A 24,775-nucleotide genomic window follows, 5' to 3' on the forward strand; every position below is an offset into this window, starting at 1 on the left:
GCCCTTGCTATGCTGGCTAGTTGTGTTAATGTTTTGGTATAAAATCGAATGTGGATTTGCAAAGATAAAAATAAGTGACAAAGAGTATCAAAAAACAGCGGTATCCCTTTAACTTTGAAGAATCTGTGGACGGCCCTGAGGCCTCTGTTTGACCCGTTGAGCAGTATATTCCCGAAATGAAATTCTAAAAGATACTGCAATATCAATATTTTTATAGATCTATAACCAGGAGACCCAATTTTTCGTTCTATTCATTTTCAGCGATTACTTTTGTCATCTGCATGACTAGCAAAGATGACGAATGGGGATGGGGTTTTAATTTAAATGTGTTGATGTGTCTGCATACTATTACTGTTGCTGAGGGCAACAGTAAATTATCTATATAAACCCTTGAGGAACAATATATTGTTCAAAAGGAACTCTAGGGTAAAAGTTCAATCCAGGGAAGGGGGGAGGGACTCGTATCTAATAAGTATAGCCCAGAATCCCAGCCAACAATTGTTCAGTGAGATGAGGAACTAAACGTTGTACAATGTAGTGAGTTTATATTATACTTGACTTATCAGTGGCGGATTTTGGGGGGTGGGGTGGAAACACACTCATACCCCTCTTTTTTTTTTTTTTTTTTTACCACACCCGAACCTATAAAGGATGTGGTGACTATAAATGAAAGGAAGAAGCAACAAGAATTTCAGTCGAAAATGCATTAAATTTTCTCCCATGCCCTCCCCCTTTGACCCTTTGGTTCTCACCCCCCCCCCCCCCCATTGGGTGTAGATCCGCCACTGCTGATACGGAGTTTTCTAGTTGGGGGTGTTTTTTTGTATCATGGTATGTTATCCTGACTACTATATAACTAGTTGTTGCAAACCTCATCATCTTAATTCAGTCCTTTCATAGAAATATATGTGCAGCTAATCTGATGTAATTGTAAAAGGTATTAAGATAAGCTTTTGTCTGTGTCAGCTATTCTTATTGAATTGTAGGAAATGTCACACAGCAGTCAATGACTGACTGCCAGGTCAATGGTTTTGTGCAAAGAGGTATTGCATATGTTGACTGTTTAACTATATCAGGAGATGGAGAATAATGATTTATTATTGAATATACTTGCAATAATTGTTTTAATATTTCATGATAGGGTTTGAGGCCCCTCTGAACAAATGTGTAGCTTTAAGCTCTTAATATCAACATGTAAAATTCATGGGGTCAGAGCATTGATATTTTTATGCTAAATAACTTTTTAATTCATTTATCATATCGATGACTGCATGCCTCATATGTGAATTAGTGAATTTTCCAGGTCAGAATTGCCTGCAGTATCATTATAAAACTGTTATGCATATAAGTTATCAAGCTCCAGTAAGTTTGCCTAGTTCATTCTGCTTGGAATGTGATAGTACTCATCTGTATGTGAGGCCATCTGCCTCAGCCAGTTATTATAGGGGTGGATCTAAGAATTCTAGTAAGGGGTCCAAATATCATTTACTGGACAAGGAAAAATAACATTGTAACCCACAGTTGTAAATATTGCTGTTTGTAAGTACCTTGCCTCAATTTTAGTGGCAGAACTATACTTTTCTGAGGAAAAAATGAAAACACCAGTTGCTCTCTCTCTCTCTCTCTCTCTCTCTCTCTCTCTCTCTCTCTCTCTCTCTCTCTTTGGAGGAGAGAATGAGATTTGGCCATGATTTTGTTGGCTGTGTGTTAATCTTACTAGTTCTTGCCAACATTGATGGTCAGCAAACTTATTTTAAATCCATTCAATATAAAACTTTCCCTTATAACATTATCATGCATTTACACACGAAACCTAAATAATGTTACATTGTATTTGTCATTCAATATATGCTTCAGTTTAAGCATAAAAAAGCTCTGGAAAATGTGCAGTGGCTTAAACATGTGTTAATATTTAAATAATTTCTATATTTTCATTTTTAAAAATATCATATGGTTTGGACTTCTTCCTCAGACCTCCCATGACATGACCCCCCCCTCCCCTGGCCTCCCCTATCTGTCCTTTATAATAGATCTGTTCTTTTTAGAAATGGGAGGAAAACTTGGAATTTCTCACCTTTTTCATTTAAATAGTTGTTTTTAGAATAAAGTGTTGTATATAAAGATGTTGTATACAGGTTATATCAAGATACTGATAATGTGATTCATGTCTCTTCTCGTATATTTCTGATCATTAATTAACCTGAAGTAGTTGAGTTGAGTCAGTAAAACTCAGTACTTTTAAGGTATCTACCATCCCTCATGCACCACTGTCACTGATCTCACTGTAGCTCAAATTAGTTAGTCTGTCTTCGATTCAGTGTGAAGGGTCTGAGAATCGAGAGGTGTTATAGTTATAAGTGGATCAAAGAGTCATGCATATAACCTTTCACATGTCTGAATACAGGTTTTTTTTTTATTTTGATGTATAATTATATTTACTTATGATAAAGCCCTATGCCCTTATAACCCTTCAGCATGTAAATTTTCTTCACAAACAGTAGCAGTTTATTATAGATACTGTTATTTTATAATTTCCGTAGTTTTGATTCCTTTTAAAATGTAAATGGACTGAAAACTAAACAATCCACAAGCATTCCACCACTACAGGACAATATCCCATTGAACTGTTTTCACAATACAGATACAATAGGGCTTTAAATCCAACTGATAGTCATCCCAAGAGCTGGTGTATTCTATATAAACCTGACACTTTACGAATCTTGGACATGATTATGTATATACATATGCTGGAGGGATTCCAGTAGAATTAAAGGCCTTTTTTTCTGAAAGCATCGCAGACCGAACTTTAATTTCAGCAGTGAATAAAGTACGTACGTATACATGTATTCATACTGTGTCTGAGACCAGAGTCTTTGTACATTACTGCATGCTAATGTACTGGTACAGTTTGAATTTCATAATAAATTACATGTATATCAGAAGAGTTTTAAAATATTAATTGGGACACCAAAGGTCAAATCTAGTTATAGGATCCTTTATTCCTGTTTAAGCGGGATGCTTATTGTTTATATGGAGGTATGCATTTTGATTGATTTATATTTGGAAGATTTATATTCATGCAACCGTTCATCCCCCATCCTGAGGAAGGTACAGGTTGTACCAAGTTTTAATGGACTTTTTATAGGTGTAAAGTATATTTATATACAGAAATGTATATTAAAATGTTTAATGTGACAGCTTCATGAGAATTCTATTGTCACAGTCATTGAAACTTCCCAAGAGGGCCAAGTGGTCTAGCGCACAGGCCAAGTTTTGCTAAGAGGTTTGGTTCTACAGGATGTGAGTGCAACCCTGGGCTAGGGCAGAATTATCTGTATCCTGTTCCATATATATTGAACTTCTCTGCTTTATATATGCAATATTTTTTTATTAAGGGAAGTTATGTTTAATTTATAAAAGTTAATTGCAATCTATGTTCTTTATAAAATGTTTCAAATACAGTGTGTATCTTCTATGATTCTCTACTCCTGTGGGGATCTGGGTTAGAATAGGTCCTCAGTACCCTTTGCTTATCGTAAGAAGCGACTAAATGATGCGATCCTTCGAATGAGACCGTGAAAAATGAGGCCCCGTGTCACAGCAGGTGTGGCACGATAAAGATCCCTCCTTGCTCAAAGGCGTAAGCGCCGAGCATAGGCCTAAATTTTGCAGCCCTTCACCGGCAGTGGTGACGTCTCCATGTGGGAGAAAAATTCTCGAGCAGGACATTAAACAATATTCAATCAGTCAATCAATGGTCCTAGAGTATGTGCCAGCTTTTTAATAGCAAGAATATCATCTGGCTGGATGTATGTGTAGGGAATTTCCCTCTGCATGTAAAAATGAAATCCCAATAGAATGGCCTATTGCCTCGATAGTCTTTTTCAGTGAATATTTGTTAGTGTATAATAAAGTAAGTCCCTGTTAATGCCCTTTCAGTCCATAAATTCATTGATGTGAACTTCTGTAATCTTACATTGTAAATGATTGAGAATACATTATTGTGTATATTATGTGAAGAAGTTCTGATAAAAAGGGGAAAGTAACAAAGTAGCAGTAAAAGTTTAAATGTAACACACAGCGGTCTTGTGGACGAGAACATTGTTTGCACAGCTAATTTAGGTAGTCATTTTCAAGAGAGAGAAGTTAATGCGATGCCGTATAATTTCAGGAGTTCCACCACGCTGTCCTCAGCTGCTGCCACAGAAACATCAGATGACCAGCTAGATGACCACATTAACGTTGTCCTCAGGTAAATATTTGAGAGGTTTATTGGATCAGGTATCTGACCAATGCAACTAGTGGTTTGGGCTATATGGACCATGGATATCTGGATAGATCACCTGACTAGTAATGCAGATCCTGGGTTTGATTCCTGGTTAAGCATAAATTTTATTGTTTCCTGTTACATTTGGTGCTATTGACGACCTGTTGGACTTGTAGGCAAAAGAATCTGGATTATATGTCATTGAAGGCAAAGACAATTTTAGGTGGGGGGACAGTGTAGTGGTTTGAGCTTTATGGACCTTAGATATTTGCTTGGAAACAGTGATTTTTTAAGGCCCATTTTGGGTCAGAATTTCGGCCCTTTCCCCTCCTAAAAATTGTCAATTTTCCCCCAATTTAATTAGCTTGCATTTTTTCCAATAATAAAATTATGAAAGGAAAACGTATTTGAAAAAAATAAACATTCGATGTGAATTATATACATAAGACTTAACAAAGAGTTATGGGAATGATTTGGATGGGATAGTTGAAAATTTTAGAAGGTTAAAGAAAATTAGATGTGTAAAGTAAAGATACTATAATGTTTGATATGAATTTAAAACTTAACTAAGATAAAATTGATTTTTCCCAATTTGACTGAAATGTCGACAGTTTTTCCCAATTCGAAAGCCACAGGACCCTTGTAAAAAATGTAGAAAAATCACTGGGAAAGCTCACTGGTTAGAGCACCTGACCAGTAATGCATGGGTCCCAGTTTCAATGCATGGGTCCCAGTTTCGATTCCTGGTCCAACAATAAATGTTCTCCTTTCCTCTTACATAACTTTGATTTATGCTGCCCTCAGTCTTTTACGAGACACTAAAGTTGGCAGAGTAAAGCAGCCATGTATACTGAAGAACTGTGTCTGTAACATATAGTAAGTGTAAATTTACCAGGCAACAGAAAGTTGCACCAATCGAGTATTCTTGTATTAGTGTAGTCAGCGGTAGCGGTAGAGCCTGATTCCTCTATAAAATTTTATGACTCTCTTTCTCGGTGTATATTGCAGATTGTGCTTTATAAAAAAAAAAATTGTTTAATACACATGTATATAATTTTTGATTGTCACCTGTTAGTTTAAGTGAAGAATTGTTGAGGAACTGAAGCAGGGCTGACTGGGTTGGATTGTGATTTCCTTAATGGGTAGGGTGTTTGATAAGTGAAGGGTTAGTCTATTTGACTGCTATATAGTAACATGGTTATTTCCTTAATGGGTAGGAAAGTTAGTCTGTTGATATGAGTTTTCCAGGACTGGATTGTCATAACTACAGAGAAACCACACTACAGTGGTAGAACCATGGTGTTCTCCAAGTGTGTCTCTCATAGTCATTTTAACTCTTATATGGTAACAGGCTGCAGTGTGTTTTTTACCACCCACAGAAACTTGGAAGTTATTTGTATATTAGTGTAAATTTCCCAATAGCACATGTATATATAGTTCAGCTTTGAAGTGGTAGCATCAACTGTGAAGTGTTATATAAATGATATCACATAGAATTTCTATTAGAACCAGTGTTTGTTTTAACGGTTTACTCACAGTTGTTTTAAAAGATAAATGCACCTGCATATATACCGTGTGCATTTTGTTTACCTGGGGTGTCAGGTGTGTAGAAGGCAGATTGAGAGGGGACCAAGTATTGAGATTTCAGTGTGATCAATTTATGATACATTTTCCCTACCTTTCATGTTTATTGTTACACAAAGAAACTCACTTGAAAATGTCAGACCTATTTCCTAAGGTAACTCGAGATTATTTAAATGTTTATCTTCTTTTGGATTGAATTCTCTAAGCAAATTAAGAAAGCGATTTGTAAAAAAAATGGGTTTTCTTGATATTTGGAGACATTTGTTTAAGTAGCAGTGCAAGTGTCAGACTTGGAGCACAGATACGACACGACATTTTGTTTGTAATTTCAAAGTACATTGGTTTGTTCTGAGATTTATCAGCTTGGTTATTCAGACAATTGAGATCGTATTTGATTGCTTTTACATTAAATCTAGAGAACATTCCACTGGATGCAGTGTCAGTATTCCTGCCACCCCTGACTGGCTCATTGACCACGACCGTAGTACCTCTCCATACAGTGGTTGGGGTCGTACAACTCTTTAGTTAATATCTGTTTACATTGCAAACATTGGAACGAATTTCATCATGAATGACATAAAAATTGTGATTAATCGACATCCGATTTCATTTCCATGTAGATATTGGTTTGTACTGTCACTGGAGTAAGACGGGTGAGGGACGTGTGTAAACACATCGTTCACTGTGAAGTAGGATACTTTGTCCTATTAATTTGATGAATGCAACATAAATAATGCAACTGTTTATCAGAGGATTAGAATTGTGTCAAATCGCTGCCATTGGTAATTTTGCTTTGAAGTTGTACAATGATCAGAAATCTTGCATATTCCAATACAAAGACCTTTGAAATATAGAATTTAGAAACAAGAAATACATAATTTTTTTTAAAAAAAGTCCTTGTATATGATTAAAAAAATAAACTGAATGAATATCACAATGGTTCTAATGTTACTTTCTATTATAAGATATTTCTGTACAATCATAATTGTATGATTAAGAACTGCTATGATAATATTGTCTGAGGAATATCAGATACTACCAAGATTGTGCTATCCTACTGTATGAAATTTTCTTTTAGCAAAGTAGAGTTTTTAAAAATGACTTATGGTACATTTGTTTCCTATGTTCATGATACTCTGGTTTGTTAATAGTATGAATTCACTGTTTTATTTTTGACAGAGTTCGGCCTCTGAATTCTCAGGAGCAGAGCAGGAATGATACCTTTTGTGCTATGTTCCATGGCGGGGGCAGGCTGGAGGTATGTAATTTTTGCATCTGTGCCCCAGCACGTTTTACACCCTGGAAATTGAAGATCGGGGCATATTCTTTGTCTGCTTGTCTGTCCTCTAATGGTGTACTATTGCATTGTACAAGATAGAGACTTCATGGTGACCCGGAGATCTAAGACAATATGCTATATAAAGGTGAAGGTCAAGGCTGAAGGTCAAATTAAATTGCTCACCCTTTGACTTGGACACAATATGGGGCATAGTATGACACAAACACATGATAATGTATGAGATGGAAAAGATTCCCCCCCCCCCCCCCCCCCCCCCCGAGTATTTTAGGAGAAAGAAATGTAGACTTTCAGACTGAAATCTTATCAAACTAGGAACTAGAAAATCCTAAAAGCCTTAAAAGCATGAAGTGATATCCGTCACATTATGTGTCACATGTATAAAACAGTTCAAACGGACTCTCCTAATGTTTAAACAATGATATATTTATTTCGTATTACATTTACCTATTAGAAAGGTTGATTTTTAACTTTGCTGATTTTAGGTTCAGAACTTCAACCAGCCCAAACAGTTTGGTTATAATGTGGTATTTGAGCCAGAGGCCACCCAGGAGGATGTGTTTGAGAACTCTGGGATGAAGAAACTCATAGACATGGCTCTAAATGGGTAAACCTTTTACTTATATTGCATGAATTAAACTCAGATATGAAAAATTGGTATTTTTAAAAATTATTTGTTACATGTATAAAGTGTTAGGGGTGTTTGAATGCAAACTCTTGAGATTCATGAATCATAAAATCAATTTCTGAGCAGTACTTGTTCAAGTACCGGTAACCTTGTTGTAGAACTTTGAAGTATATTACTGAAAATTTGATATCTTTGAGATGTTTCAAATGCACTTTAAAGAAATTGAAGACATAAAATCTTATTCAAGTAGTTTTGGTATGATTAGGACAGGCAGAGAGATTCATGTGTACCTTGTTTAAGTGTTTTGTAGTTCCAAGCTTTGGGGTCATGGTTCTTATTTAAATTAATTGATATATATCGCAAATCAAATTTCTAATCACTTTCAGAGGTCCACAGAATGTTTCTATTTGCTAGGTTTTGATTTTTACAGACCTTTAGGCCTTACACATAGTAGATTATACTCATTGTGTCTCAAATTAATTATAAATTCAAACGGAAATACAAACCTCGGGGTAGAAAGGTATAACTCTTTAACTAGATTAGTGTTGGCAGGAAATTAAGTGACAAAAATGTCAGATTCCATTTCTAGCAGATCCAAGAATATCTAAGTTGCAGGATTGAAATATATGGTTGAAATACAACTTTAATTCAAATCATAGAGCCTCTTTTTGATATAATTACTTTTGTCAGCATGTCTATCAACTCTTTTAAGGAGGTATGCTACACCAGAGAAATTTGATATGGATGAAAAGTGGAGGATATATACAATATTTTGAAATTGAAAACTCTCAAATTTACTTCATTTTGTCAAAAAATGCAGTTTTAGTAGAAAGCAATCTGAAAAAAATTAAAAAACCCTGCTGGTCTAGGAACCTGTGATCTACAGTTTGCAGTCGATGTGCTGACCTACTGAGGTACTCAGCTAGGCAATGAAATTGGAAATGAATAAACAAATATTGCTGATATCTATATTTTCATCCATGCTTTAAAAGGAAGTCAGCCTAATGACAATGTAGAGTAGTATATCCAATGTTTTTCACCCTACAGACTTCAATCTCTGTATCTTGGTGAATGCATGTTCAGAAATGACATGTTTAGATTTATGTCAAGGTCACAATAGTATGATGACACAAGTAGGTTTCAACCTTCAGATTGTCTATGGTTGGTACAAAAAGAGAATAATTAATGGAAAAAGAAAAATGCTACCGTACAGAGATTTTGAGGAAATTATGTCACAACAACACTAGTTGAGGAGAGATTATGTTGGTCCCTGCAATGACTTCTGTTTGTCAGTCAAAACAATTACTGATAGGTTTTGTTAAAAAAAAGTTTTCAATAGGTGTATGTCATTAAAGAAATTATTAAACATATTAAATGAAAATTGTCTATCAGGCAAAGCAACTCATTTATAGAGTAAATGAATATATATATGTCTTCTGATTTATATCCTAGTTTAAAATTTACATGTACTGGTGCAATAACATTCAAAGTTTTCCAGACTAATTATCAAGTAATCATATATTATTTATGGAGGACTTAGACAACTGATATAATACCACCCGGTAATTGAGAAAAGTCTTGATAGCAATGAATACCCAGACAGACAATTTGTTGGCATTCAACATTTTTACATAAGTACATGTACATCTGAGACATGCATACTGTATGATTTTGGGGAAAATATTACGAATGTTAGGACTTGTTGTGAAGAATATACATGTATGATATTCTTTTTTTATTTCATTTAGTCAGCATACATAATATTTACAAAATGACATTGTAATTCTTGACCTGAATTTTTTTTGAAACCTAGCCAAATTTTAACTTAATATGGGTAAGCATTAAGAGATTAAAACTGGATTATCTTCAAGTGTATATATATAGATATGAAAATATAGTGCACTTACCTGACTGTATGTGTTTTGTACATAATTATGTACATGTACAACTGTTTAGGAGATTGTTTAGTTGATATTTTTTTTTTTGCATTTTGTGTTCCTTGACGTGTAATGTTTTATTTGTCCTAAAATATTGAAGGAAAAAGTTATACTGAAAGTTTGATCATCTTTTGTGTTCCCTACAGAACATAACATATCATTGTCTGTCTAGATGTCTGTCTGTCTAGCTGTCTCTGTCTGTCTAGCTGTCTGTGGGGTGGGTCCCTACAGAACATGACAGATATTGTTGTCTGTCTAGCTGTCTGTGGGGTGGGTCCCTACAGAGCATAACAGATATTGTTGTCTGTCTGTTTAGCTGTCTCTGGGGTGGGCAGTGAGCTTTGCATACTGACTTGTTTTCAGTTACACCTGTTGTTGTGGTTCTGTTTTCTTGATGATGCTTATACTCTTGTCGTCTTCTTTTAAGTTGAAATGATTACATTCACTTTAATATGAACCTGCATGGTTATTCTTGTGCATTAACTTGACATACATATGATTATTCATGCACAATATATTTACACAGACGACTTGACTTGCGGCTGGTAGGGGGCATATGTATTGCTAAAATTGCAATACTTACAATATGTTGTTCTACTTAAACTTTAATATAGTTACCATTGAATTTTGAATATACATGTCTTGTCCTTTATCATGCACCTGTTGAAACTATTTCAATTGTGTTTTACAGGTATGCCTGCACTGCCTTGGCTTTTGGTCAGACAGGAAGTGGAAAAACACACACAATGACTGGTCCCCCACAGCAGGTACAGGGAATCATGGGATACATATCACCATGTCATGGTTTCTTTTTAAAATACCACACGCAGACATTACGTGATTTATGCCCTTAATAGTTCAGTGTTAATGTAAATGCATATTTCAGTCTTGGGTTTCATTCATTCTACAAATGAAATATACATGTATACATATGTTATTATTACCAGTCCTTGTCTGTTGATTCAAGATTTTAAAAGGAAAATATATGTAGTAAAGAAAACTATCTCAAAATTACTGCTAATTGAGCTCATCCATTGAATCTTTATTTTATTCATTCATTGGATTTAAGTATGCAAAGTCTTCTGGTGACAAATTTTGAATATAGGGTTCAGACAATAATATATGAAATCTGCCGTGTACATATGGCACGAAAATGTGCAGATAATCATATAAATCATGGTCATAGTCTGAGGAAAGACTCTCTAATTAATTTGAATGATTTCAACATATTTTATTGTACATACATGATATACAAAAGGATCAGAAACAAGTTCAAATAACTTACGAGTTCTTCTCCTTCAATTCTCTCTCTACCGTAATTAAGATGGCAATACATTCTTTAAGATTTCTTTATAAACCATACAGATAAAATGTACCACATATTGCAATTTTATGCTTGAAAGAAAAGAAAAAGGTTTATAGTATAATGCATTTTTAAACTATATACCTATATTAGCTAGTAATTGTACATTGTGCTGTTTTTCACTGGTCACTAGAAGAGTGATAGGGTAAGGTTTGGTGTGGTTCTCTCTGCACTCTGGCATGTCGGTGTTCTGTTAGATTTAGTCATAGTCAAAAGATTGTTACTCTGATTCAAAGAAGACAAAGTGCGTAAAACAGAAAGATATTATTATACAACACATTTCTTGAATTTACTAGTATATTGTGTGTGCATGTCATGTAAAGAAAAATAATGATTTGATCACTATAGTAGTCAGAAATATATTTTTATGGGAGATACTTTTACATGCATACATGTATGTAGTTAATGGTTTCTATTTAAATTCATCACCATTGCTATTTGTATCTTAATAGTTTAAATCTGCAAATGCTTTTTGCGTAGTAATTGTTATTTTATTAATGAGTGTGAGCGAGTGGAATGGGTATTTTTATACAAAGTTACTGAGACATGATTTCCTTTGATTTTACAGTTATATGATGAGGAGGTGTGTACAAGTGTTGATAATCCATACCCCCACCCCCCTCCTTTAACCCCCCCCCCCCCCATTTTACTTTCACCTGAAATTACCATTATTAAAGGTGCTAACTTTCAGATAACTCACTTGTTTTAAAGACTTTTATTGTATTTAAGCAGGAATTGAAGTCCTTTATATTCTGAAATTCTTGTAATATTGGAAGGCACAGACTAGTGTATTATTACTATATGATGTACACATAGTTTAACTCAGCACATGTTGTTGAATCAAGGAGTCAGAGTGCACTCCCATTGAATATTAACATATGAAATAGAATTGCATTGCATTACCAGAGGATGCCATCTTATTTCACAGAAAATTTAAAAAAGTTTCAATGCATTAAAATAAATTATGGAAATGGTTTTGAACTCAGTACATTAATTCCATACATGTCTGTTGCAGACCGTGTAAGAACATAGGCCAATAAGTTAGATTTGCACTTTTAAAATGCTTCACCTTTAATGGTCACATTTGTCACCAGTGCATGTAAAATGACATCATACATGTATGTAGATGTTTTGCACATCCTAGAAAATCACATCACTTTTTGCTGTTGTTGTCTGTAAATTTTTCACAACCAACTTGCACATACATTTCAAAACATATCTCTTTCTTTTTTTCCCATGCTGCCCATGTGCGACATGCATGTGCTTGACGTGCTCGGACTGCGGTTGTCTATTTCAGTTTGAGGGAGGGAAGCATCCAGACCCAGACATGGTGGGGCTGATGCAGCGATCATTTTCTTACCTTCTACAGCAGGCAGAGAGCGTGAGTGGAAATAAGGTCATCAGGGCTTCCTACCTGGAAATCTACAATGAACAGGTAAATCTGACACACCTGCCTATTCTTCTCCCTCTGTAGGAATCTATAATAAAAGGTGAATATTACTTAATTTATGGATATCCTCCTAGAAATATGCATTGAACCAGTAAATATCTTGCCCTGGCCATCTTTATGCATGTGTAACAGGAAGGGAGAAAATGCAACGGACCAGACTGGGATTTGAACCCAGCCCCTCTGAATCTATAGTCAGGTCCTCTACCAATTGAGCTAACTGGCCACCAGCGATCAAACTCGTCTGACCGCTACACATGTGTACATGGTAATCTATTAATGACACTGTGAATTTTTATTAGCAATATTGTAAAATCTATTAATGATAATGTAAAATCTATTAATGACATTGTAAAATCTATTAATGACACTGTGAATTTTTATTAGCAATACTGTAAAATCTATTAATGATACTGTAAAATCTATTAATGACATTGTAAAATCTATTAATGACACTGTAAAATTTTATTAATAATACTGTAAAATCTATTAATGATACTGTAAAATCTATTAATGACACTTTAAAATCTATGATTACATAAAATCTATTTACAGTACTGTAAACCTTCAGTCATATGTTTGTGCTTTCCTTGCTAATTTGTTCTGCTAATTCATGTACATCACATCATAAATTATTAAACATCTTTTATAAAGTGTTTCCAAATAAAAAAAACCCATCAATTCATGGTTATCTGAATATCAGTACAGATCTTTTTGCCTATCTTGAAAATGTCTTAATAATTTATTTGAATGTAGTTTGTTTACAGCAAATAGTATGTATGAACTGTCACAAACTAAGTAAATTCCCGATGTGGAGAAGAAGCAGTGAATATTTTAAGTTTTTCTGCGACATATCCAGATGTCTATTTCACTTAAAATGAATTGAAAATTAAAACAGCACATGGACATACGAGAGAGTCGAAAGCAATTATTTTTCCTTTCCATTTGAGTTTGCTGAACATTGTCTGTAGGCATTTAGTAACTTAGTCTGAAATATCTGACATTTACCTGACTTTTTTTATGATTTTGATATTTACTGTACCAGTAAATATCAAAATCATATAAAAGCCAAGTAAACGTCAGATATTTCTGACTGTTAGTAACTAAGAGGGTTTAAGAAAGAAAGTGGTAAGAACACACATTTTTTATCATTTGCATGTTAATGGTTCAGTGTATTAGGCATATTAGTCTGTAAAGTTGGGCACATGGATACCCTTTGCCCATTTGAAAACAATTATTCAATGCATCATGGGTTCAAAATTTCTCAATCCTTAAATTCCGCAACTTACAGATTCTAAATTTTGACTCGGCAAAAGGCCAAATGAAGAATAAACAAAGATGTAGACATCAGTTGAAGGCTGAGATAAATATTGTTGCCTTGTACTTTCATAGAATTGCACATTTGTGTTTATACTTGCACACGAAAGTCAAGGATTGAGCTTGAAAAGAAAAGTTGAATCTCTGATGTATGATTCATATGGTCCAATTTTAAACATTCTTGATGTAAAGTTACATTTTGACAAGATTCATCAGATATGTTCCATCAAGCAAAAAGATCCTAAAAGGATTATTAAACACTTGTTGGTGAACATAGATCAATATCAAGCTTTTAGAGAATTAGAATATTGCCACATTTTAGAATGAGTTACAGAAATAGAGTAAAGCATGTGAAAACAAGGCTTTTCTTTAATGATCTAAAAGTGAAAGCTGGAGGAAATTCTTTGCTAGTCCTGATGTATGAAGTTAATTGGATGAGTTCCTGTTTTGTGTGTGTGTTTAATTGACGATGGACAATAGAGTGACTCCCTGCCATTAGTTTCCTCCACCTTTATCTTTCACAATAACAGTAATAGCTATAAAAATTTTGCAATGTAACATTTAATAATTAACTTGAACTCAAATATATTTTAGCTTGTTCATGTACATGTCTTTTGTTAAAACTTACAAAAAACTTTATTGGTATGTAAATAGCCAAAAGGTGTTGAAAAATTGTTGAAATGATAGACTATGAAATCATATGTATGTGTATAGCTATCAGCTGGGATTGATTGCCAGAGTTTGTGTAGTTGGTAGAGCACCTTAGTAGAGATTCAGGGGTCCTGGTCTGTTGCATTTTCTCTCTTCCTGTTACATATGCCACTGTAGACCAGCACTGGAACTGACCAGTAAAAATTCCTGCCAGGAAAAATGATCCTGGGTTGTACTAGTATATATCTGAGGTGGCAAAGACCAGTAAGGAGGTAGAAATGTGTGATGGTCAGCTGGGTTTAATTGCCACAATCTGATAGCTTAGTTGGTAGAGCACCTGCTGAGATTTTGCTAGTGGGCCAGGATTTGAATCCGTGTCTGGTTCATTGTATTTTTTTTCTGCCTGTTGTTGATTGAATTTAAGAAACAAAGTGTTTGTATGCATGCTCAACTTGATATGGTATGATGACACGATGATTGATTGATTGATTGAATATTGTTTAACGTCCCGCTCGAGAATATTTCACTCATATGGAGACGTTACCACTGCCGGTGAAGGGCTGCAAAATTTAGGCTTATATGCTCGGCACTTATTGCCATTGAGCAGGGAGGGTTCTTTATCATGCCACACCTGCTGTGACATGGGACCTCGGTTTTTGTGGTCTCATCCGAAGGACTGCTACATTTAGTCGCCTCTTACGACAAGCAATGGGGTACTGAGGACCTAATGTGATATTTTTCCTCATCAGGTTTAATTTATTGAATTATTGCACTTTATTGACTTCACATTTAATTATATTCAACCATAATGAAATTGTGATTTGCAGGTGATAGATCTGTTGAATCCAAACCAGAAGCGGTACCTTCAAGTGCGGTGGTCAAAGAACAAGGGTTTTTATGTGGAGAATCTATTTGTGGCAGAATGCGAATGTGTGGATGATCTCATGGCAGTGCTAGAGGAAGGTCAGTTCTGTTTGAGATATTTAAAGGCAAAAATGTTCCAGTGGAATCAAGTACATAGCTTTAAGCATGATTGGTTACAACAGTTCTTAAAACTTCACAGTAATGCCTGCAGTTGATTTAATCTGATTCTATATTAAAAAATTAGCCTTTTATCTATTGATGGCACATTTCTTTGAACTTGTCTAAGGCCGATATATTCAAGTAACACTCTTGACCATTATTTCAACCGTTGTGGAATTATTGACCTATAATATTCTATAATTGAAAAATTAATTCTATAGGTTAGGAGATTTGGAACTAATTGTTAATGAACTAAATAAAGTAAGTCACTTTATCTGTCTGATAATATATCTTGTGCATCCAAGAGAATTTTATGTCACCCCATTATACATGTGTTAAAAACACCTTAGCTAAGAAACTGTTTGAAATTTGCCATTCAGTAATATATGTTAACAGTTCCCACTTAATAATTTGTATTAAAAAGAATTCATGGTCATTTCATCGGTATTCAACACTTTACCATATTATACACGTAGTGTTGATGCATGTTCTTTGCTTGAAAAGTATTGGTTTTTATGGTTAATCATTAAGTGTTGTTGACCACATCACGTTGTAATAGGCATCTGACAGTATCAAATCATCTGTATGTGCTGTTAGTAACTTCATTCTATGAATGAATGATGTCCGTAGTTCGCTGGTCTGACACGAGAAACAGAGCAGTAATTGCATTTAATTTATCACATGTTCTGGTTACGTTGTAATTATGCTGTAGCTAGGGTATTGATTCCTTTGGTCCTTTGTATTTAAATGTTTTCTTTATTTTCATGAGTCCAATTTATAGAGGCGTAAGAATGGTAATATTACAACATAGCCAGACACCCAGTGTTTTCTTTAATGCAGTTCGTCAAAAATAAGCCCCTCAGAATCCGGCAATCTTTTAACCATTTGTGATTGTAACTGTTAGAGAAATGTCAATGTTGATTGATTTCTTAAAAGGAAAACAATTTTTGTTCTATTTGTTTGTGTGATATTGATCTGGTTCGAGGGCTTTTAAATGTAATGCTATATTTCATCCAAGCATGATATATCTTTCGTTCATTGAACAAATATTAGTGTCTTTAAATTGTCATACTTTTAACCCACTTTGATAATGAGGTACATTAAAAGTATCCTTTTGTATCTGTTTATAACATCCGCTAATTTGGGTCGTGAGGTATTGATATTGAGGCTGCGGTGTTCTTCCTCTTGAAGAGAACGCTCTGCATTGGTCTATAATTACATTCTTGATAATTAAGTCAAGATTTGTGGGTGATATAAATTAAAATAAAATGCTTCTCTTTAAATCCTGATCTGGGAACAAAAGGCAGTTTTCATGAGTATTGAATTATAACCCTTGTATTGATTTACAGTCTCGGTGTTGACTCTTAGCTGTGGTACTCAGTACCAACTGTTTGCAGAAAGACACACCTTTACTTTTAAACTCCAGAGATTTTGTGCAGAATGTCACTTTTATGGAACTTAAAAATTTAGGTTAAAGTAACTTTCAAGTGTTGTTATCATAAATGGGAGAAGGAAAAAGATGCTTTCTACTAGTATTAGAGGACCATAAAACTGCTATATGGTAGATGACCTTTGGATATAAAAGGGACATGGATATATATGTTTAATGTTACACATGTCAAAAAAGTATGAAAGAAAACAAAATGTGTCCAAAATTTACTGAACTCGGTTATATATCTAGTCAACACACTAGGTTCCAGTCATCATCATTGTACAGGTATACTGAGGCTTTAAAAACTTGGTCAATGGGAGAAAACTCCAGCTTAAATTTGTTTAAAGATGAAAAATAATCTTAAGTGCTCTCCCTTACTCCATATTCATGAAACTTATACAGACTCTGTTTTTGGTAAATAATCAATAAAGTAAACTGTAGATATATGGATGTTTTGTGTGTATCTTAAACATAGGACCGATGTGTGTTCTATTCATTACAGCACATAAATTGCCTTTGGCTGTATTTGACGAGTGGTGATTATTAACAATAACTAACTTTTCTGGGTAGGAGCGAAATGTGAAACACCTGTGCATTTCTCAAAGTTTCAAAGACAGACATGTTCTTGTACACCCATCATAGGCAGGGTGCAGTGCATCTGTTCGTCTGTGCATTTGTCAACACCTTATGGGTCAAATAAAAACAGGACTAATAAATAAAACTATAGGATCATCAAACTTGGTGCACTAAATCCACGGGTTGAATTTGAGCACACTTGGTAGGTTGCTTGACGTAAACATGGCTACATTGAATGCTGGTTAGCCTTTGTGTAGGTGCTCTGAGACTTAGAAACTGTGGTTACATTTTTAAGCCCCCAATAATACTTTATTATATATACTTAATATTTTGTCACTCCCCAGGGAACAACAGACTTAAGTCATCTATCAAAATTATTGTATTATATGCATCATATGATTCTGATGACACTGTAGCTACCCGTATATGTATGGGTTGCAATTAGTAAAGATATATGAATCTGAATTAACTCACAAAGGAAAAAAAATTCTGGAAAAATTGATATTGAAGAAAAAAACATAAAAGAAATGACAATAAATTGTTTGAATTGGAACATTTTTTTTTAGGTCTGTTGTGGGAAAATACTGGAATCGGGTTGTCCTTCTGTCTGTCTGTCCGTCCGTCCGTCCGTCTGTAGACGCAATGGTTTTCGGGCTCTAAAGCATTATCCTTTCCACCTACCGTCACCATATCATATATATGGACTACCCATGGGATGAAGATGTTCCCTATCGATTTTGGGGTCAAAAGGTCAAAGGTCAAGTGCACTGGACATCGAAGTAGCAATATGGTTTCCGGGCTCTAAAGCGTTATCTTTTCCACTTACAGTCACCATATCATACATATGGACTACCCATGGGATGAAGATATTCCCTATCGATTTTGGGGTCAAAAGGTCAAAGGTCAAGCGCACTGGACATTGAAGTAGCAATATGGTTTCCGGGCTCTAAAGCGTTATCTTTTCCACTTACAGTCACCATATCATACATATGGACTACCCATGGGATGACAGGGGTCGAAATTAGCGAGAAATACTCGCAAAATGCGAGTACATGTGAAAAATAGCGAGTAAAAATAATGGACACTCGAAAATCTTAGCGAGTGGTGATTTACAAACTATGATCGTATCGTATCCGTTTTATACGGTGATGCGCTATTCGCTTTTCTCAAACTTGCACTCTGAATCATACAAACGCTTACATGAACGACCGATTTCAATAACCGTTTTTATCCGGATTTTTCTTTTATGATTTTTTAAGAAACTCGGAGTCAAACAAATGCTTTAGAGATTGGACATCGCATATCGACATGTGCCACGAGTCCTGTTCACCTATAGGGGTGATTAAATTGAATAATTCCAAGTATGACGTTTTTGTTATTCATTTATCTACAAAAAAATATCGGAATCAATGTTTTACCAAGTCTTCCGGTAGTTATTTTTATCAGAATCATGAGAATGTCATTGTCATATTGAGGTCGGGTTGTAGTGACGACACGGGTGTATTTCTCACCGCGTAGACAATTATCAAAAAAGTCATAGGACTCGTGATCGTGCTGCTTATAAAGCCATGAGTCCTGTATTCGCTTTAAAAAATCACTAATGACAACCCTGATGTGGCATGAAATTGGAAGACTGGATCTAGACCTGCGGTAAACAAGTCGTGGATTAGACTGTTAGAGGTGCGATAATCAAGAGACCTAGACATTGCACCATATGACTTACGTAACTTAGTGTCTTGTCCAAACGCTGCCTGTTGACCCACTAGGCTCAGTAATGATGGGGAAAATCACTGATTGAAAATATATATATATAAAAAGAGCACTGCTTCATTATTTTCATTTTAGCTTGTAGGTTTTCATTTTAGCCTGTGGATTTTTTACCCACAGGCTAAAATTAGCCTGTGGTAGAAAAAGTTAATTTTGACCCCTGGATGAAGATATTCTCTATCGATTTTGGGGTCAAAAGGTCAAAGGTCAAGCGCACTGGACATCGAAGTAGCAATATGGTTTCCATTTAAATTCTTTAACGGCTTTTTTCATCGCATGGAGATGCTGTGTTCCTAGATAATCCATTTCTCCCTACAAACGAGAATACCCAAGGTTTGTCATGCCATTTGTTTTTTACACTCAGAAAAGAGGTAGGTTATACCTATTACCAACACCCTTTGGGAGATTGGGGTAAGCGGGGGGTATTGTTAGTGAGCATTGCTCACAGTACCTCTTGTTTTTACATATTCTAACTGTTTAATTGTGGCTTTAAAATTAACTTATTAAGTGTGTATTGGTCAATCCTTCTCATGGTTAATTTAAAATTAACTTATTAAGTGTGTATTGGTCAATCCTTCTCATGGTTAATTATTTGTTTATGAGACAGATACATGTGTGATAACAGTAGATACTGGTACAGTACCTCTTTTTGAAAATAATTGTATATTTTGATTTTGTTGGGGGTATCGGAACTTATCCTAGCCAGGTAAAAAAAAAGGCATACCTGTACCAGTGAATTATGTAATTAACATGTGCATGTATTCCAAAGTGTTTATTACTTTTCCAAAATTCATTTCCCTTTGATGTTAAATTAAAAATGATTTGCTTTCAAACCAATTTCTGTCACAGAAATGAAGACAACTTTCAATTAGGAGTCCTAAATATTAGGTTTATAGAAATGGTGGTGGTAATTTTAGAAATGACATGCATGTATTGAACATCTAAGTTACATTGCCTACAATGGGCAGGGAATGAGAAAGCAACCTCAAGTATGTAATCAGGGTGCACTTAAATGAACTACTTGAACTTAATTTGTATCTTACAACAATTTTTCTTGTCATCAGACATGCTTAGAATGAACAGAGTAAATATGGTACATAAGACAGTTGTTAAGGGTGATTGCATAGAGCCAACAAGCAATGGACTATATGTAAATATAGACAAATTATATCAGCAAAGGACTTCCTTAGAAAATCAGTCAATGTTGGTGGATGGTAGAATTGACTTTCATTGTTTGGTAGAAATAGACAACCAGAACATAAAGGTATTCCACAGGAAAGGCAGACAAACAGCGGCTGTGTCAACACAGAAGATAAAGCCTCCATATTATAGAATAGTGACCAGGCAATATCATAAATTCAACAATTTTCTTGAAATAATTCATTGTTGTATTCAGCATTGCTAGACGGTCTTTGTTGTAACCCTGGGTTTGATTTGTCTAATCCAAACTGGGGACCAAATTGTAGGTAGATCAAACAAGGCCAGGGAGATTAAGTCCTGCACCTCTCATAGCACTGCCAAGTCTTAATAAGAAATAGTTTAAACCCACAAAGACGATCTAACTGAAGTATCTGTAGGTTTTCTGGGTCTCTCCCTGTGTATACTAGCTGACCCAATCTAATCAATATTGAATCACGCTGTAAACAATTATTTCCAAAGATAACAATTTCATTTCGACGCGGGACGTTCGTTTTGGAGGATTTTGGTCTGTCTCTTCAGAGCCTGCCTGACTTTCTGTAAATTGGGGGGTCAGTACTGAAGGTTTATAATGTTTGGGTGAAGTGTTCTGGATTATTCATTCTGTTTATTACTAGGATGTTGTTTTCACACCTGTAACAAAGGTATTTTTGGAAGGTAAAATTTGGAGGTACTGGTACCATATAATGACTATTGATGATGTATGTACTTTAAAATCTTGAAACATTTCTAAAGATTCACATTGAAAGTTAAAAAATATGACGTTTTGAATTTTAGAGAAGAGTCAGTTGTTATAATTATGAAAATGAAATTTAAAAAGTTAATTTTGTAGTCTTTAGTTTCCTTGCAACTGCATGTGGTTTGGCTTAAGATGGTTTGTCATTTGTATATCACCGGGTGGATATGGGATTGAAGTTACAATATTCAGCTTAAGTTTCAGCATTTAAATGTTTTAATTAATAACAATTAGAGTATTGATGTACACATCACTATTGTTCCAAGAAGAGCATTATTATATATACGGATGGATTTTTACAAAGAAGGGTCGATGTGGAATATAAACTTGGAAACAATATCAGATTTTATTCTGTTATTAAGTTATTAAATCCTAGTTTTCCTTTAGCAATATGAGGTTTTTTATTGCTTGAACTTGTAAAGTTGATAGAAAATTCTCACTTTATCAACCATGCATTTGGAATAACACATTAAACAATTTCACAAAGTTTAGTTACTGCAATCCACACATGGAGCAATTATCCTTTTCATCTTTAGTGAAGATTTAGTTCCCATTTCATAATTGCTCTTTAACAAGGAAGGAAGAGATCAGTGCTCTGATGAATCTATTAGTTATCACTTTAAAATGGCTGTAACTTTAGTTTTCTGATGGCTGAGAAAAGTATCATGAACCAATTTATACTGTCCTATAGAATGTGAAATACTTTCTGTGACTTTATTCATTAAATTAAGGTCCTCAGTAAAACTTGGTTAAGTCCGACCAGCTTAACAATTTCATTTAAACTTTTACTTCTCTGGACACAATATCTGTTGACAGTGTATAGCCATTTGGTGACTGTCACTTTTTGTCTTTGACAGTACCTGAGGGTGGACACAATAGAAATTTACAACCATTAGAAACATATCAGAAACTTAATCCACTGGCCTGTTATTTGTTCCATTCTTGTTGATTATTGTAGGTGTTTAACTCTAGTTAAAAAAATGTACTACCGATACGACAGAGATAGCTGGTGGATAAGCAAGTCAGCTTTAAATGTCACTTTGTGGCTTTTAATGGGTGAAAGGACAGGATTGTCTCTTTGTGTTTATGGAATGCTTTGTCTTTGATATATATGCTAATCAATAGGAACTCTGGGTTAAAACAATGCAGTATAACTGAGCTATCACCAGTGAAATATTACAAGGACAAAAAATATTAAGTGAGAAGTGGTTTGGAATTTTTTGTCAATTTATAAATCGTTGATATGGACTACTTGGAAATTACATGAATAGGAATTTGGATTTGAAAAATAATCTCTGATGTTTCTACATGTGAATGGAATTAAATCTTATTCACAAATGGTTCATTTTGTGCAGTTGGAATATTCACATTCAATTTGATTTAAACTCTGTCTTTTATTTGTCTTGGACAAGGGATAAGTGTTGATTATTCCATGCGATTGCATTTAGTTTAGTGTTTGTTTATAATCATGAGTCGTTGGTCGACTCTCCCTAAAGAGTCTCAGTACTCTAGAAATGGTGAGAGGTTTAGTAAGACGGGCTGGAGGGACAGACCAAAATCAGACCACTTCTCCCATACTCACAGGCCAGATTACAGACCACATGTGGATTTGGACAACAAAGGAAATAAATCGGCACGGAGAAAGCCTCGCCCAACATCGTTCCCCTCAGATGTGAAGGAATATGAAATTAAACACAACAAAGAGAATTTGAATCAGGATAATAACTTCAGAAACAAAAATCACAAGGAAATATCTGGAGATGTTAAGAATAATGTAAAACATTCAAAGATTCCAAAACGCAGGGAAGGAGTTGTAAAACGTGAGGATGGGAAGCATGGGAATGGACACAGCACCGTACGTATAAACGATCACACGATACATAAACAGGTCCCGAAACAGAGCAAGATGTCTAATCAATACGTCAACGATAACCAGGTGTGGACAGACAGTCCAAGAAGTGACGAACCGACTCACAGAGGCAGGCGACACCAGCAAGTTGAAATCAATGTGGAAATAACCCCCCACCCAAGAAAAAGAGCTCCCGACCAATTAGATGACGGTCTGTCAACACACAGAGGAAATCCTGGGACACATCGTAGTCGCCCAGTGGAAAACTCCTCTAGAAACCAGTATATTCCCAGTCAGTTCACTCACGAGGAAGGACGTGGAAGTCCAAGGGTGAATATTACATACAGAGGTGATCCTAGAGGCCCAAGGGGCTCTGGTAAACATTATGGTGAGGGTCATAGTTATAACCACAGGTCATCTCCGTCCAGTCACACTGACAGTGTCGACAGTTTGAAGAAAGCCAGCAGTAACAAAAACTTTGATCCTGCAGTGCAATATGTAATAAGATCCAAGGCCAATTCCAGAGCTTCCTCAACATCTAAGGCTCCTGACCCTAGCTTGTCGGAAATGGAGAAACATGCACCTGCTGACGGTGCTTATCATAACTCCAACCAAAAGGTGACCAACACAGCACAATACCTGGACAATCCTAATGTTAGTGCTGCTCCTTTTATGGATGAGAAGGACAGACAGTACCAGCAGAAGAATGTTAAAATTGCCAACTACGTACAGAGTAACACACAACACCGGTATGTGGATGAGAATTCTGATTCCACGACATCTTACAATAGCCTGTCTCAAAGTGAACAGAACGGTGTTCGCAATGGGAAATCTGTTCAGTTTACTGATGAGCCCCGTAATAATGACATGTCACGGACATCCAATCCTCAAGGTCATCTGTCATATCAGAGTGAGAAACCAAATAATCAGAACCTGCAAACAAACATTAATGGACAAAAATTTGCTCCAAATCAACCTTATTCTAACGGGAACCAACCTATGCAAAACTCGGACAATGTGACTAGCAATAAGCTAAATCAGGAATACCAATTCCCTGATTCCGAGGATGAAGACGACGGTTTGGATTTGAATGACATTGATTCCGTGTATGAGGGAAATGATGCTTATGTATGTTACCTGATGACAGACGATGGAGGAATGGCTGGCCCTTTACGACTGGACATTAATGATGTCCAAGTTGGCCTGCCCAGCGAAGTAAAGGTTAAGGAGAACAATTCAGGTATGGTATTGAATTCCATTAGCAACTGCTAAGTGTCTACAAGGGAAAATTGCTTTTATTGAGCTCTTTTTTTCCTTCATGTCATGGTACCGAACAACAAACATTGAGAGAAAATTTTATGTAAATTATTGCAGCTTAACAACCCGTAATTGAAAATCTCGTGTATTTACTTTTGTGACACTGGGCTTTGAATTTCTACACTTGAAGAGTCGGCATTATTGATGCTTGAATTGATTTTCAAATGAACATCTACTTAAACACCTTTATGACATGCAGGTAGACGATTTGAGCATGTCTTGGTACACAAATGCAGTTGAGTCTTTTTTTTTTGTATTCATTTGTTTAGTATTGCAAGAATTGTTGAAGACACCAGCTCCTGGAAACCGTATACAATATAGTAATTTGCATTGTTACTTTACTTGGTTCTTAGATCATCATTTCATGAATATAGGAATATCCCCCGA

At 35.3% G+C, this 24,775-nt stretch overlaps 1 protein-coding gene across 13 annotated transcripts in view; it reads left to right on the forward strand.

Moving 5' to 3' along the window:
• The window catches only part of LOC125672587 (kinesin-like protein KIF12), a 54,452-nt gene that overhangs the window by 12,371 nt on the left and 17,306 nt on the right, over positions 1 to 24,775 (forward strand). For 3 of the 13 annotated variants that reach the window (XM_056164754.1, XM_056164751.1, XM_056164752.1), the window contains 7 exons: positions 4,172 to 4,252; positions 7,031 to 7,109; positions 7,634 to 7,755; positions 10,405 to 10,480; positions 11,645 to 11,659; positions 12,374 to 12,511; positions 15,319 to 15,454. In XM_056164754.1, the coding sequence (XP_056020729.1) occupies positions 4,172 to 4,252; positions 7,031 to 7,109; positions 7,634 to 7,755; positions 10,405 to 10,480; positions 11,645 to 11,659; positions 12,374 to 12,511; positions 15,319 to 15,454 (647 nt within the window). Of the gene's footprint in view, positions 1 to 4,171; positions 4,253 to 7,030; positions 7,110 to 7,633; positions 7,756 to 10,404; positions 10,481 to 11,644; positions 11,660 to 12,373; positions 12,512 to 15,318; positions 15,455 to 20,800; positions 24,312 to 24,775 lie in introns of those variants that run through there. The other 10 variants (XM_056164756.1, XM_056164760.1, XR_008802860.1 and 7 more) reach the window with 7 other exon arrangements.

The sequence above is a fragment of the Ostrea edulis genome, chromosome 1 (assembly GCF_947568905.1).
Source record: "Ostrea edulis chromosome 1, xbOstEdul1.1, whole genome shotgun sequence".
Classification (NCBI taxonomy): Eukaryota; Metazoa; Mollusca; class Bivalvia; order Ostreida; family Ostreidae; genus Ostrea; species Ostrea edulis.